This window comes from Hydra vulgaris, chromosome 15 (genome assembly GCF_038396675.1).
Source record: "Hydra vulgaris chromosome 15, alternate assembly HydraT2T_AEP".
Lineage (NCBI taxonomy): Eukaryota > Metazoa > Cnidaria > Hydrozoa > Anthoathecata > Hydridae > Hydra > Hydra vulgaris.
The window spans coordinates 13,064,433-13,082,185 of NC_088934.1; the positions used below are offsets into that span (position 1 = coordinate 13,064,433).

The following is a 17,753-nucleotide window of genomic DNA, read 5'->3' on the forward strand; positions in this document are numbered from 1 at the left end:
ACGAAAGTCGGTTATTTTTTCTAATGCAAATCCAACGTTGCTCCATTGTCATTATTTTAACAATAAACTAAATAAAACGCCTAATACCGACGTAACTAAAAATAGCTTGTACATATACATTGGGTACGTAAAACCATCGCAAAACTAAATTGTTTTTATGATCTTAACCCAACGTTGCACAGTGGAGTATTTGTATGACAAAACCACTCAAAAATGTTTTATGGATTTTTTTTTCACTTTATTAGTTTAAAACACAGAATTTTATTAAAATTAAATGTTTAATTAAAAAAATAAAATTTTTTAAAAAGTAATTTATTATTAATAAAAAGACATATTCGCTTATCAAAGCTTCATGCTAAGATCATCATATTGACTGCTTCTTTGGAAAAAGGCAACGTTTTTCTGTGCCGTTTTAATCTAAAACTACTTATGTATGGGTCTGAACTTTTGACTGAAATTTTTTCTGTACTGCCGAAAATGTTTGTTTTGGGCTTCAGCTGCCTCCTTGGATAACTAGCCGATAGAGAGGATTGCATGAGTTATTAGTTTGGAACCATCCGTTAAATCTTTATGCATGGTTGGAAACATGAGATACCAACCATACAGATTCATATACAGTTTAGCAGTTTCATGAGCAAAAGCGTCGAATTTAACAGCATTAATTTTATATCCACTTGATATGACTTTAAGAATAACGTGTAAACCTTTTATTAAATCCAATTTAAAACCAGTTATTTGTGAAGATAATTCCGGGTTTAAAAAAATCTTTTTGACGTATTGCCGTCATTCGTATTTCCAAACCCTGCTTTAGATATATCTAATAGAAGCCCTAATTCTTCTTTGAAAGATGTTTGTATTTTCTTCTTTGCTTCTTTGACAATTTTTTTTTCCTGATTGAGCTTGCCACTTTTGTTTAGGTATTTTATAAGCTAAATGAAGAAGCGATTCAAAAAAGCGGATTCTTGCATGAAGAATCGAGAGTCCAAATGAGATGGTTTTTGTATTGATTGGCTCTTTTTTAATCAATTTATTAAAATCTTTCTATGTTTGTCTACAAATGTAGCACCTAATAGTTGATGTAGTATCAGTTGCAGCGTTGCACACTTTACCATCTACCATTGTAAAAAGCAAGGTATGCTTTATTTTTCCAATTTCATTGGGCAACCTTGTTTCCCTAAAATTCCTTATTTGGTTTTTTACGTGCTCTATCTCGTCCATTGTTATGTCTTTAGGTTCATTAATGAAACTTATTCGAATGGGCCTGCAGAATCTTGGGGATGAGGTGACTGAGTTTTGCCATATAATTTTTTCCTGTTGGCCATCATTCTCAGAGGTACTAAAGAACTTTGAAAAATATTTGCATCACTGTTGGTGCTGTTTTGAAATTTTTGCATAAATTTTGCTTGTTGGGATCCATTACAGCCCCATTTTGATATTAAAATCATATTTTTCTGTTCTTAAATTGAACACTTTTCTACAACCTCTGAGACATATTTATATAAGCGTAATGTGGTGTGGTCAAGTAATGCTTGTAATTGAATTTCAGCTGTTGTTTCGGTTACTTGTATCGATTTCTTATTAGAGTAGTATTTTTTGACTTGTTGTATTATTGAGTAGCAGGGGTAGACATTTTTGTTTCTACTTTGAATAAGTTTCCACTGTTTTCTGGTAAAACTGCCTTCTACAAACAGTGCCGCTGCCTCTTGAAGTGGTAATTTATTGACAGTTACTTTTTTAAAAGCAGAGTTAAATACTTTTCGGTATTTCTTTGCTCTGGTAGGTGTGGCAGTATTTTCTTTAATAAATTTTGAAACATCGGTATTTCCTGAAGTGTGCTGGCTCATTCTGAATGCATATGTCAATTCTTCAACAGATACCTGTTTGCGCAAATCCATAGTTTTTTGACGCTTGCTGCAATCACTTAGTTCTATAAATGATTTTGATAGTCGTCCAGGTTTCTGTCGAATGTTTATTGACCAATAAGGTAGCTCGATGTTTGATTTGAGCCATTGTTTATTGTTTTTTATAAAACTTTCTTGTTTATTACTTGCACCCATCTTTTCTTGAAATCGCTCTTAAAGAATATTAAAATTCTTGTTATGGTATTTTTTTGATCTATTGGATATTTCATAACTGTTATAAGGTGTTCTTCCAACAACGAAAACTCTTCATCAAATTTTTTACCTTTACAATCTTTCATTATTTCATATAACTCTCTTCTAGTGAACAACTTTTTGACTACTGTCGAATCTACATGATAAAAAATAAAATAAGTAATACATAGTGGTGTGTCCTTAATGAACGACAAATAAAATATATTTTTTTGTTTGAGATTTTATAGTTTAATAGTTTAATAAATTAGATACAATTTAAGGTTTACGTAGTTTGGTAAAGTTTGAACAAAAATATTTAAAAATTAGACAACAGGAATTTATTTTATAGCTATTTCAAGAATTTTTACGAGATTGTGTATATTACGAAATGGTTTACACACTATTTTTGAAGCGTTAAAATAAAAAGTGGCGGACGTTGGCGGATAATTTTACAAAAGTATCTGATTGTTGACAGCCTATAGTTATTGTTCGTAAAAAAATTATAACTCGACAAGAATATACTTGTTAACAAAAACATTATTATCTTATAATTTTATATGAAAATTAAAACTCAAATTGTCCATCATAAAAACGTTTTATATTATGCACAATAACGACAAAAATTTAATGTAATTTTATTTTAAAATATAGGTAATTAGCCGTTTATATTTTCAAAACTGAACAATATTATAAAAGTAGCTGCAATAGCAAATGTCACAAATTTTTGAACTTTTTTTTCCCACAAAATTTCAAATAACAACGCCACGTTCTAAACAAAAATATGACAAAAGGAAAAATTGAGAAGAATTTTCTGTATATTCTGAAAATAATAAAGTTAATAAGATTTTTATGCGAACTTGGTTTTTTGACTTTTGAGCGATTTTATCATACAAATACTCCACTGTGCGTTGATCTAATATAAATAATCCAACGCTGATTCAATTTTTTTTAATATATTTATATATAACTATTTAAAATTTTAGTAGCAATTACTAAATCTAACTCCGATAAACATTAAATGCAAAGTTTAGCCAACGTAAAATACAATGATGTGCCAACTAAAAAATACAACGTTTAATCAACGTAAATTTTGCCAACTTAAAATACAACATTGTGCCAAGTTTAATTTCCGTTGCTGGCAACGTCGTATTTGTAACCAAAATGATTTAAAAACAACGTAGGCGACCAATGTTGTTCTAGTTGGATATTACTTTAGTTTTTAAAATTTTAATTATGAAGTTCACAGACTACAGTGTTGCTTAACAGTTTTAATTTCGCATTTGGAATATAACTTATCCAACGTATTATTTTTTTTTTTCTTTGCCTGTTTGTCTCATGGAAATTTATAAACAAATTCTTGGAAATTTCTATTTGACTTGTTTGACTTTATTTTGTGATAAGTAATTTGTAGAACAGCCATAACAAAACATTTTTTTACCATTTAAATTGTTTATCTCTATGCTCTGCGTGTAGATGATGTGTTTTTAAATTTTAATATAAAATGTTAATATTATTTTTTTATTTAAAGTATGCTAGTTTTTTTGAAATTCAATTTGATTCAAAACTAATCTTGTTTTGAAGCATAAGCTTGTTACACCTAGATTTGGTAACTAAAAATAAATACTTTTTAAACAAATGTTTGATTTATAGAATCTTTCACAATGGTTAAAGATACAGAAATTAAAAAAAATCAGCTGTTGGTTATTCTAACAAATCTTCCGAAAGAGTACGAATTATCGTTTAACTTTAAACCAACGAAGTTCTTAAGCCAATCAGCAAGTGTGATTCATCTTACTGTGGGTGGAGATAAAAATAAGTACGGAGATAGAACACCATGTGTTTGGGTCTCACCCGATAACTACTTATATTTTAGTTCAGCAATAAATGGTACAACTGACACAATAATTAAGTCACGTGTGATTTCCCCGTTAAATGAATGGACAAAGATAAAAATAACACAACTCAAATTTAAAAGTGAATATTTATTTACAGTCGAAATAGCTAACAATGAAATATATAATGTACAAAACATTATTCCAATGAGCTTTAACGGTGTTAAAGTTTACTTGGGCAGTCCATGGATGTCTGCGCAACCTGGGTTTATAAAAAATTTCGTAATTGCAAACGCTTGTGCAGGTAAAACTTATACTAATAAAATTTTATGATAAGTTACAAATAAGAGGTTATAAAATTAGTAAACATTCTGACTGGGACTATTTGAAAAAATTAATTTATGTTTAAATTTTATCTTTAAATGCATTCAAAAAAAAACGGCATAGTCGCATTTAAAAAGTTTTAAGATTCATTTATAAAAGTCTTTGAATAAAGCTTGGAAAAAAAAATTTTTAATAAAAGTTACAAATATTTTATCAAATATGTAAACTTCAGATAAATTAATCAAGAAATAGTTTTTTCTAATTTACCTCTATGCTTTATAAGAAAACTTTTATAAATGATTAATATATACTTTTTCAAAACTTTTTAAATGTGACTATGCCGTTTTTTCCCGTTTACTCTTCATATATTACTTGAATATATACTACATAAGTGATAGAGGTAAAATGTATGTATGTATGTATGTATGTATGTATGTATGTATGTATGTATGTATATATGTATGTATGTATGTATGTATGTATGTATGTATGTATGTATGTATGTATGTATGTATGTATGTATGTATGTATGTATGTATGTATGTATGTATGTAAGTGTGTATGTATGTATATTTATATACATAGAAATATTATTCATAATCGGACAATCCAAGATAAAAAAAAATCATCTTGTAAAAACATTACATAAACTTCTAAAGGAATATGAACTATCATTTGAACTGTTTTTAACTTCATACACCGAGCATACGTTTACAAACATTATTCACTTAACTATCGGTGGCGATGAGAATATTTATGGTGCACGAATTGCCTCGCTTTTTATAAGAATGGGTTCATATGGACATTTTGGCTTTTCATTAAACAACAAAATCAATGAGTATCAAGAATGGAATGATCTTTTTCAGTTGAATGTTTGGACAACAATAAAAATATCTCAGATTTATGTGGAAAACAAATATATGCTTACATTGTGGGTTGCAGAAAATTTACTTTATTCTGTTGAAAATATTAGCCCGACAGAATTTACCAACGTAATGGTTTATATAAGCAATCCTTGGTATAATGAACAACCTGGGTTTATTCGAAACCTCATTATAAAAAACGGGTATGCAGGTAAATAAATTTGTGTATATTTTTATATTTAAGTATATAAAAGTAATTATATATATATATATATACATATATATATATATATATATATATATATATATATATATATATATATATATATATATATATATATATATATATATATATATATATATATATATATATATATATATATATATATATATATATATATATATATATGTATATATATATATATATATATATATATATATATATATATATATATATATATATATATATTCCTCCATACTAAAATGTAACTTAAAATTTTATTATTTAGCAGAAGGTGCGATTTGTAAACCACTACTCAATATGATCATTAATGAACTACTTACAAACAAGTTCTGAAAAAATATATTATTTTTTATTTTAAATTAATCCGATCATTTATTTCTGTAACAACTGACTATTCAGTTTATACTTTTAGAAACTATCTGAGTGTTAACACTTCAATTGGTTATGTTTATGAGAGAGGTCTAATTGCGTATAACATAGCATGGCAATACTTCCTACCTCATTTCTTAACAACATTTTCCAAGAGCAAAGAATATTATAAAAATGGCTCAAAATATGGCGTATGTTTTTGTAATTTTATATCTAAACTTATCTATTCAACAAATACTTTTTACCAACAATAGTTGATACTTTATAACCACTTTATAGCTAAAAATTGACAAGATTTTTGCAACGATAATTTTAACATAAATTAAATAATTTTTAAAATTTTTATACTTTACTAGATTCCTGGTGCATTTATTACAACTGGTGTAAATCAATATATGAATATAAGTTTGGATACAACAAACTTTTTCTTGCGCGGTGACTTTACCTTAGAAATTCCATTAAAAATTTTGTATCAAAACAGTGCAGGAGATGCATGGAATCAATACGTATCAATTAAAAAAGTCATAACTCAATCTTCCGATACAGATCCGATAGCTGGAAAAAGTTCTGAAGCTTTAAAAGGTTTTTAAAAATTTTTTAAAAGAATAAAAATTACTTAGGAACTTATAAGCCCTTTAGACAAATTTTTTGCTCCTAAGCCCTCTTGATTAGATATTTCAAAAAACTCAAAGTACCATATGAAAAGCTTAGGTATTTATTAAATAAATTAAATTCCAATATCGTCTTAAATGAGTTTTAATTAAAATTTTATCTTAAACGTTCAACTGGTAATTCTATTGTTATTATTATTATCAATTTTATTATTACTTTTATTTGTTTGTTTTTTTATATTTTATTTGATTAGTAATAGTAATAAAATTAAACAAAAAAAAAAAAAAATTGCAAACAACACTTGGCCAACACTTTGAGTTCTCTCTGCCAGCGGCAACTATATTTTATCAATAATTGTTTGCTCTTATCAGACAGTTTTCAAGTCCAATTATAGTTCTGAAGAGTCTTTTCTCAATACAACTACTTGACTTTGTTTTCAAGCTCATCAGACTATAAATATAAATATATATATATATATATATATATATATATATATATATATATATATATATATATATATATATATATATATATATATATATATATATATATATATATATATATAAATGTCAGTGTATTCTACAAATAGAGTGCTCAATGTTCTTAAAGAATAGAGCAATAATAAATTAGTAAAAACACTTATCTAACTTTTATCTTCAACATAATGTTTTTCCATCAGTAAGTTCATCAGGAAGAATGTCTAAACGTTAAAAATTTCAAGTTATAGAAAAATTATTTCACAAGAAGTTGGGAATTGTTATAATTAATTATGTAATAACTGTAGTGTTTTGCAACCAGGAAGTTACATCAACTACATACAAAACACTTATAAAACAACTAAATGGCACCCAAATCATTACTCCTCCACCTTCCATAGCTCTTTTTTTGAAAATCTTTTCACTTTTTTAATGTCATGTCAGTAACAATTGAAGCCATCTGGACTATCTTGACGATATTTTTTTACGTTAAAAAATTTACGTTGAAAAATTACGTTGTCATCGGACAACGTAATTTTTCAATAAGTCATGTGGTCTTTGGCCCATTGAAGATGAGTGCGTTTAAATGCGCTTTAGTTAGTACTGGATATGTGTTTTTTTTTTTTAGCATATATGAGAAGGTCTGACTTCTTAATTGCACGATTCACCTTCCGCCTTGAGCATTTCATTCCCAAACCAGCGCCAATTTTTCTAGCGGAAACTAAGCATTTACTAGCGCCAAGCACATATTTATTGCAGTTGGCGAGCTGTAAGCACCAATCTTCTATTTCTTTGATGCTTTGTTTAATAATTCATTGGATCGTTTACAAAATTATTAATTAAACGTGGTGAGCGTCTTAGCATGCAAGTATTTGTGCTGTTTAATAAACGTATCGACTTGTAGGCTTCAACTTTCCATTTTTCTTCATTTTTCATCAATTCCTCTTGATATTTGTTAAAATGTATTAATTTAATTTATTAATTTAATTCAATTTATTAATTTAATATTAATATAAAACTTAATAAAATATTAAGTGGATTAATGGCTGCTATTTGATTGGCTATTAAACGGAGTTTGCTGCTAATTTTTTAAAGCTTTTGGTGTAATTTAAATGACGAGGTCTTAGTTTTGTAACACGGTTTTAAACCATTTTATAATTTAAATTAATTCAGGTATAAATAATTGAAGTATTTTGTTCCTTTCAAAAAATGATCTAGAAATAAAATTATTCAACAATCTTTCAAAGCTTCTATACTGATGACTTCTCCATAGACGCCCCCTAGAGGTATCTTTGTATATGTATTTGTATATATTTCGAATTCTGAATATATATATATATATATATATATATATATATATATATATATATATATATATATATATATATATATATATATATATATATATATATATATATATATATATATATATATATATACATCACGAATTCTTTTGAACATAAATAAATTATTGCTGCTTTTGAAAAATAAGAGCACTTTTTTTATAATTTTACAGATTCCTTAAAGTTAATTTTTTTTTTTTTTTTTTTGTTATAAGGAAGCTATGGCCGAGGAATATGCCTAGATGAAATCGAGTCATCAATTTACGTTTGCATGAATCTCTATGTCGAGACGTAATTTTTGTGTTATTTCGGTTTTGACATTTTTTTTTTTTTTATATTTTTAATAACTAACAAACTTTTTTCTAGTTTACTTGTTCATTTTTAGTCATAACACAGCATGCTTTATGTCAACCAACTATGGAGAACAATGGAAAAGTAACTATAAAAATCTATTTTTTTAAATAAAAAAATTTAGGCCCATTACATTGAAGAACTGCTTATTTAATCGGTTTCCCTATAACTATTTTTCAAAGGATTAGATCTTCGCGTAGGCTCGGTTTTGGGTCATCACACATTTACTAGAGATTTGTATGGAATACATCGAAATCAAAAAACTTACTTGACATATGATAAAACTTATAGAAAATGGTTGGCTATTACTAACGACGAGTTTGAGAAAGATATATCAAATAAATTAAATGATACTGCATGTTTGAAGTTGGAAGGAAATAATGAACAGGTTTTTACGTTTCACTCTCAACAATGGATGGGTAAAAGTTTTTTCATTGTTTTTATTTCATTTTTAATTAATGTTGGATGTTGTATGAACGAAAATGTGCGCGTTTGTGTGAATGTGTGTGTGTTGCTCTCTTTAAAATGTTTTTTAATATTATTTGAAATCTAGTGTTATTTTAATATACCGTATAAACACCTAATTACAGACGAAACCTGTTTTGGGGGCATCCATAAAGTACGTACGCAGATATGGGGGAGGGGGATTACCAAAAAATGTACAAATGCGAACAAGGGGCGGGGGGGAGTGTTCAAGACAGCGAGTACGTACGCGGTTTGAATATCTTTCTCAAGAATTATTCCTAAAACTTGATCTGTATATTATCAAAAAACAATGAACTTCTTGAATGTAAAAAATCTTGCTTTTTTCTGACTTCGGTCTCTGAAAGAAAATAGAAAGCGAACGATCGCTGTTCAAATTATCTTTTATCTTCAGTAAACTCGATTGGACATTTTTTTTGAATTATTTTTTTTGAATTACGCAACCTGGTTTTTATCTTTTCAATTAAAACGTTATAACAAATTAATTTTTATCATTTTAAATTAATATTTTATTATTAACATTTAATAAACAATGTACTACTTTAAATTATTATTAAAGTTAAAATGTATCTTTTTTTTAAAAAAAAATTATTTTTAAAAGCAACTACTTTAGTGCCAATAGAGACCAATACTTTTCATTGCGAAATGTAACTGCAATTATTTTGAGTCAGGTTATTTTTTTTATGTTTTTCGCTTTAACGACACTGAATCTTATTATTAAATCGTTTATTTTCAAATAAACAAAAACTTTTATCTTTCTTCTCGAAAAACTGAATGCTTTGCAAAAAAAACTGCTTTTTTTCCAAGATGTCAAACGAATTTGTTGGGAACGAGAAAAAGTATCTTGAACTCCTTGAGTTATATAAGAAAGCATATTCAACACTTCAACACAAAACAAAAGCAGTATCAGCACGCACAGGAGTTGTGGAAAATAGTAAAATATGATCAGTCTTAGTATGAAAAAAAAGTAAACGAATTAAAAGTGAAAGCAACAAAGTCAAAAAGATCAATCATGTCATTCTGGGGAAATGCTTTATCACCGCCTAGCAAAAAGAAAAAAGATATCCATCCAGTACTTCTTAAATAAGCTCTATTCGATATATCTCTTAACTTTACTTGCCCAAGTATGTTTTTTCTCTTCTTATGCTTTCTTTCAAATTGTCTAATTGTTTCCTTGTTATAGTAGACAAACCAGAATCGCGTACGATTATCAAGGATGAAAGCTGTGATTCAAGATCTGAGATTTTCTTCCGACTTTTATCCAGGAAACCTTAAGTATAGAAGGTTTTATAACGGAATCAAAGATTTGTGTAATATTTTGTTTTCAGATTGAATCGGCTCAACAAAGAAAACGGAGACAAAAACTTCAAGAGGGCATCGAAACAGTTTGTCAAAACAACCCTGAAGTATCAAGTGCTTTGACACAGTTTGTGCGAACCCATCCTGGACGACCACGACTCAAAATTGATCAACCAGAACCTTTATAAACAATCATAAAAATTGTGCAAAATTTGTTAGCAGCAGACGAGCGTCGAAGAACAGAATGTCTTCGTAGTGTCTCCACTTTAGATGATCTTCAGAAAATGCTGATAAAGATAGGCTTCAACTTGAGTAGAAGTGGTTTGTACCTTCGTCTTTTACCACGACGTGTAAACACTTCTGAAGAAAAGAACCATGTCAACACAGTTCCTGTGAAGCTGCTACGTCCAGAAAATTTGTTGCGAAAAAGAAATGGTGATAGAATGTTTGCCAAATCTTTTATTAATGACATGTTTGAAGTTTGCAAATTGTTTGGACCAAAAGCTGTGCTTTTCATTTCCAATGATGATAAAGCCAGAGTACCGTTGGGCCTTAATGCTGCAAGCCTTCAAACGCCGTTGCTGATGCATATGGAATCCAAGGTCAAACTTATGGATCATAACTTTTTCATTTGCCAACAGCACAAGTTAATCCCATCTGTGTATGGCGTATGCGAAGTTAAGAATAATAGAAATGTATCCTACACTGGAGATACTTTCATACGCATAAGAAGTGGGAAACACGATACATTGAATGCTTTTACACATGCTTTTAATTTTAGGGATCTTTTTGAAACTAAGTTGGTTAGACGTAAACCAATTATGTTGATGGAGACTGATTGAGCTCAAGATGAGGCACCATGCTTCCCAAAAACGTTAGCAACTGCTGTTGATCTCTTTCGCTTGTTGGATTTAGATGTCTTGCTTCATGGCGTGAATGCTTCTGGGCTTTCAGCCTTCAACCCCATTGAAAGAAGAATGGCACCATTACATCGTGATTTGGCTGGAATAGTTCTTCCCCGTGATTATTTTGCCAATTACCTTGATTCTTCTGGGAAGACAATCAACCAAGAATTGGGGGTAAAAACTTCCAAAAAGCGGTTGACGTTTTATCCCAAGTTTGGGAGAAAACTGTCATCGACGGTTACCTTGTTAATTGCCGAGCAGGACCAGTTGGGAAAGCATATAAACCGCCGAATCCTGATCCTGTTTGGGTAGAGAAACATTGCAAGCCATCGCGATACTCTCTACAAATATGAAATTCCATGACAAGTTATGTTGTTCATCGTTTGAAACAAATTGGCTGAATACCATCCCCCAACATTTCATTCCATTTCCGGCCATCTACGAGTACTTTGAGAATGGTTACAAAGCGATGGAACCGTCTCGATATTTTAAAAACGTATCAAACCATTCAAACTTTGCACCTCTAGCGCATAGACTTTTGCTACAAGATATACCTACAGAAAGTTTAAAGTACAAAATTATAACATTTGATCTGTATTGTCCTTCATTGGAAAAAAAAACTTTTGAACGGAATTTGCGACAAATACAACAAATACTGGCCGAGCGAGGCTGAAATGAAACGGCACAAGAAAGCACACAAAAAACAAAAGATAAAAATTGAAATTGAGAGTGATTTAAGTAAAAGTGAAGAAATCAGTGAGGAGATTACCAATAAAAGATTAGAAGCAGAGTTCATGCCTGTTTTCCATGACATATTTAATTTATTTAAGTCACCATTTGTGGAAATATAAAAGGCTAAATATAAAATACACGAGTCCTTTTTAAATCATTTTTCTTTCCTTTTGTTAATAATTGCCCGTTTTTTAGTTAAGTACAGAAAAATCACTAACTTAAAATGTTGATCTTTTTTGTATTTAATGTTTTGAAAACTTTATTTTTATGGGTGGAGGGGGGGGGGGGCAAGGTCATACTTTTTAAATAACACGTACGTACGCAGAGGGGGAGGAGGTGGTTAAAAGCGTACAAGTGCGTACAAGGGGGGAGGGGGGTCCAAAAGCATTGATTTTACTCCGTACGTACTTTATGGACGTCCCCTTTATAAAATGCTTCTTATCTTTTAAATTATATCGAACTTATATTTTTCTTTGATAAAAAAAAAAATATCGAACGATAAAAAAATTAGTTCGAAAATATATTTAAAAAATCGCGTTAGCTTTTAATTTGTAATCTAAAAAATTAAATTATCAAAACAAAAATGACAAAAAAACTTAGTTTTGCAAATAAAAATAAAAACTGTATAAACATTATTTTGTCCCATATTTGACGCTAACTAATATTATGAAAAAATTTTGAAATATTGTTAATAGTTCTTGAAATAAACGCAAAGTAAGACAGAAACAAGCAATTAAAAGAAGATACCTAATTCTGAATACAGGTAATTATTATTTATTCACGCATAATCTTGTTTATGAAAATGTGTTAGTTAAATTAATTTCGGATACTCGGAACTATTATTCACTTACCAATAATTTTGTGTACATAAATGTGTTAACTTATTTGATATATGGAAATGAATGCAGCTAAATTAAAAAAATATATAGGGTAAAAGGCTCAAATAAAGTTAGATTTACTAGCCTTTAATGGCAAAACAGTGTCATTTAAAGAAGCTGCTATATGTTTCAATACGCCAAATTCAACTATTCACGATCGAGCAAAAGGCAAATACAAATCTGTTGAAGCAAATCAGTGCAGTATGAGATAATTAACTTTGCGTTTTTTTTTTTGATCCCAAGTAAAAATCTCATATAACATATTTACTCCCATTGTAAGATTTTTATTCCCATAAAATATTTTGGGACAAAATGTTTTTTGCGACTATGTTGTATTTTAAAATTTAAAAGATTAGCAATGAAGAAGCGATTCCAATTAATATGAATATTGTTTAAAAATTCTGTAGTGTCAATTGACAAAATGCTAGGAATTATTAACAAACAAAATGTCCCTGAATGACGATTTAACCTTCTCTTAGTTTGAAACTTCGTAGAACTATTATGTATGAAAATATATTTTAAAAAATTATATAAACTGCTTCTTCAGAAAACAGACGAAGATATAATTCGATGTCCTATAATAATGGGGAATATCCAAACATATAGTGTACATACCATTTTCCCAAAATACTTAAGAACACATGATGTGTTCTTAAGTATTTATAGATTTGGAGGCTGCAATATCAACAAGTGATATTGCAGCCTCCAAATCTATAGAAATTGCAGAGAAATTTAACAACTTCTTTACAAAAATTGGGGAAAAACTTGTTGGCAAAGTAACTCCTGTAAAAACAAGTTTTAAATCATATTTAGAAAAAAAAAATCTTGAAATGGAAGAGCATGAAATAACTCCCAATGCGCTTCAAAACGCCTTTAATTCCCAACAATCAAACAAAAGCCCCGGGCTTGACGACATTAGCGCGAATGTCGTAAAAAGTGTCTACGATATTATTGAACATCTCCTTCCGCATATTTACAACATGTCTTTTAATCACGGGATATTTCCTGAACAGCTTAAGATGGCTAAAGTTGTTCCCGTATTTAAAAACGTGGACAATTCTATCGCTTCTAAATATAGACCCATTTCTTTTTTACCTTGTTTTTCGAAAATATTAGAGCGTAAACTGCACAATAGACTCTATAACTTTCTAGTTAATCATCACCTCTTAAATAATAATCAATATGGATTTCAAAAATGACACTCAACAGAACACGCAGTAGTCAAACTTGTAAATTTTAAATGGATTCAATAAAAAATAAATACACTCTTGGGGTATTCCTTCAGCTTTCAAAAGCATTTGACACTGTTGGCCATGAGATTCTTCTGTATAAACTAGATAATTATGAAATAAGAAACAACAATTTAAAATGGTTTTGCTCCTACATTAACAATCGAAGACAAGCATTATTGTAAGACAATGCTCGTCTTCGATTACACAACCTAAAAATATTGCCTATGGGATCCCGCAAGGATCAATTCTAAGACCATTGCTATTCCTTGTTTATATTAATGATATTAACTAAACTTAACTTTGTTCTCTTTGCTGACGATACGCAAATATTTTTTAGCCACAAAAACATTAACTTTATATTTAATACGGTTTATCAAAAACTAGAAAATCTAAACGAATGGTTTAAGGCCAACAAACTCTCCCTAAACGTAGAAAAAAGCAAATACATTCTTTTTACAAAATCTTCTGGTTCAGACACCCTCCCCTTAAAACTTCCTGAACTACTTATCAACAAAGCTAAACTTAAAAGAGAATACTTAATCAACTTATAACTCTTATAAGGTATAACTCTTAATGAAATTGTTAGCTGGAGTAATCATTTCAAAAAAGTGGAAAATAAAACATCTCAAATTATTGGAACTAAGTATAAAACTAAGCATCTTCTTAATACAACTTGTTTAAAAAATATTTATTTTTCTTTTATTCACAGCTACATCAACTACTGTAACATAATCTGGGCGAGTACTTATCCAACAAAGTTAAATGCAATTTACAAAGAATAAAAACATGCATATCGCTTGATATTAAACGCAAACAGGTACACCAGTGCCAAACCTCTACTAAAAGAATTTGGAGTGCTTAATGTCTATGAAGTAAATATTCTTAACATTCTACTTTTTATCTTAAGTTAAAGAATCTACTATTACTAAACACTTTCCAATATCAATTTATTTCTATAAACCATAAATACCAAAGTTAGTACTCAATTAACAACTTTGTTATACCAAAAACCTCATTAAAACAAGCTGACTTCTCAATATCATGGAACTCGATTCTAACTAGAAATATAAAGACTATAACTTCCACTCTACATTTTAAACGTGCAACAAAACAACACATATTCAATTTTGAATATAAGTAATTACTAACTACTTTTACTTTATTTAACCTTAGTTATTTAATATCTTATATATTAACGCAATTCAATTTCATTTTGTTTTTTCAATATGTATTTTCTTCAATATCTAATGATTTCAAAGTTATGATATTATATTGACGTAAAAACTTAAAAAAAATTAAAAATAAAAAAAATAAAAAAATAAAAATAATAAAAAAAAGTATATGCATGTGTGCTATATACAAGATTATATCTAAATTTGTAACAATGGGGCTGGATGATAAGACCATGTCTTCTGCCAGCTCCAGTCGGAATTTTTCAAAACTTTTTATTGTGATGTTGTAAAACATTGTAAAGCTTATTTTAAAGGACGGAAAATACCTTTAGAACATGCGTTTGTAGATGTATGGTTTAAATGCAAACAGTGGAACTCAGATGCATATAGAATATTTTTTACCATAACATAGTTTAAAACAACTCTATTTAAGTAAAGTAACAGTTTCATTAATAATTTAATAAATTTACGTGTGTGTTTTTCTATTTTGCGTGCATCAGGAATTTGGTTCACAGTACCCTCATTCCGAAAAAAAACAAGTGTGCAGCCGTGGTGTAATGGTATGAGGTCAGGATGCGGAACTGGAGGTCCTAAGTTCTAAATCGACTCTGGCTATAGAGTATGTATCATTTGTATAGAATGAGGTGTAAACTTCCTGATTAAATGCTATTCCATGGTGCTCTGTGATAAGACCGATAGGACTTCTCAGATCACCTAAATAACTAATTAAAAAAAGAAAAAAAAAGTTTTGTGAAATTTAAAATCAAAATAATAACTTCTTTTTATATTTATCGATTGGTTTTTTTTTTTTATATCAATCGATTAGGTATTTATACGGTAAAGATTTAATATATAGAACATATTCATAGAGTAGCCCAAACAAAATTGTTTTTTTTTAACCTAATTTAAACGGAGTTAATAAACTAAAATAAACCAATTTAAATATATTTAGTTGTTAAAAAAAAACAGCTCATATCTTATATAATTTTTATATATGTTATAGCTTCTAGTTTCTCTTTTTTTTTTAATTATATTCCTTTATTTCTAAGCCAATCTCGATAATCTATGTAAACTAAACTTTTTTAAACTTTATTATAGGAAACAACAAAGGTTTGTTTTATCGAAAATTTCCAAGTGAATCATGGATTCGACGAGTTGATTGGAATACGTTTTCATAACTTATTTTAAAAGATAGAACTACGAATTAATTTGTTAAATATGTTAAAACTTCAAGTTGAAACTTTTAATTAAAATAAAACTTTTTCAACACTATTTTTCTATAACAAGATTGTATCGGAACCAAAAATAAAATAAAAAATTTCTGGATGACGGGGATACAAATGACAGTAATGCGTCAAAAGATTAGTATCAATCATTTAAACGAATGCTTGATTAATCCACACTACTGTGGTTTTTTATCATTGTCTACTGCAACTAATAATGGTTCTTATTTTCAAAAGCATTACTCTCTGAGGTACAACTAAAAAAAGAGAGGGTTTCAACAGTTATTAGCGTTTAAAAATGACTTTTTTTTAAAAAGTTATTACGGAATCAATTTTTGTGTCTTGCTGACATAGTTTTGAATTTTTTTAAAAGAAAAGTTGAAACTAGTTTACATAAATATACTTAAAGATATTTCTTGAGCGATGGGACCCTACCTACCACCCATTCCAACACACAAACGCGCCCTCGGGAAGAAATCTCTCCCAAAATCTTCCCTGATTATATATTTGATTATTATCCTAACCACTAAATCCTGGATCCACCCACAGTAATGTACATTAATACAAAAACATTTTAATAAAATGCTAACAAAACTAATACAAACTACTTGCAAGTCAGGTGTAATTTTGTTGATAAAACTCGTTGTGATAATCTAATGAAACATTTCTAAACATAATGAAATTTAACTAAATTTCCGATGGGCACGAGACGTAAAAAATACGCCTTTTAAAGATTTTTTAAACGTTTTAAATGTTTTTTGAACGTTGTTACTGTTAATATTGTTTGTTTTTGCCGCAGCGTAGAACTTCACACCACTTAGATATCTAATTTCTTAATGACTTTTTAAGTTCTGAATTAATCCCGTACTGATTTTTCAAGGTTTCTTTACGAAATTAAAATTTCGTAAAAAACGGAAAATAGGAGCTTTTTTGTTTGTGAAATTTTTTTTTTTTTTTTTTTTTCTTGAGGAAAATGTGCGGATTTTTAAGATGGTCCATTTAGTGTAACTAGATCGTGTTTGGATAAAACTCTTTTTAACAAAGTGCAATCGTTTCAACTGCTCATTGCCTAATTAAATTGCCTCTCGATACCAAACAAAAGCAATATTTTGAGAATTACAGTATGGTGTTAATACACTACTATTCATAATTATTTGAATGACATTAACTTTTTTTAAAAAATGATATTTTACTTTTATGTTTATTTTTCCACAAATAAATTAAAAAACATAAAAGTATTTTGATTGAAATGATAAAAATCATAAGAATAATAAAAACTAAACTAAAAAATTAAAAATGAACCATCAAAGTCTGAAAACGTG

General features: G+C 28.6%; 1 protein-coding gene across 4 annotated transcripts in view; it reads left to right on the forward strand.

The window, feature by feature from the left end:
* The window catches only part of LOC136092116 (uncharacterized), a 48,703-nt gene extending 32,154 nt beyond the window's left edge, over positions 1-16,549 (forward strand). For 2 of the 4 annotated variants that reach the window (XM_065819834.1, XM_065819836.1), the window contains 9 exons: positions 3,744-4,229; positions 4,835-5,323; positions 5,622-5,682; positions 5,769-5,916; positions 6,082-6,307; positions 8,372-8,447; positions 8,542-8,591; positions 8,690-8,926; positions 16,307-16,549. In XM_065819834.1, the coding sequence (XP_065675906.1) occupies positions 3,744-4,229; positions 4,835-5,323; positions 5,622-5,682; positions 5,769-5,916; positions 6,082-6,307; positions 8,372-8,447; positions 8,542-8,591; positions 8,690-8,926; positions 16,307-16,386 (1,853 nt within the window). In that variant the 3' untranslated portion in view covers positions 16,387-16,549. The remainder of the gene's footprint in view (positions 1-3,743; positions 4,230-4,834; positions 5,324-5,621; positions 5,683-5,768; positions 5,917-6,081; positions 6,308-8,371; positions 8,448-8,541; positions 8,592-8,689; positions 8,927-16,306) is intronic. The other 2 variants (XM_065819835.1, XM_065819837.1) reach the window with 2 other exon arrangements.
* The last annotated feature ends 1,204 nt before the right edge of the window (positions 16,550-17,753 follow it).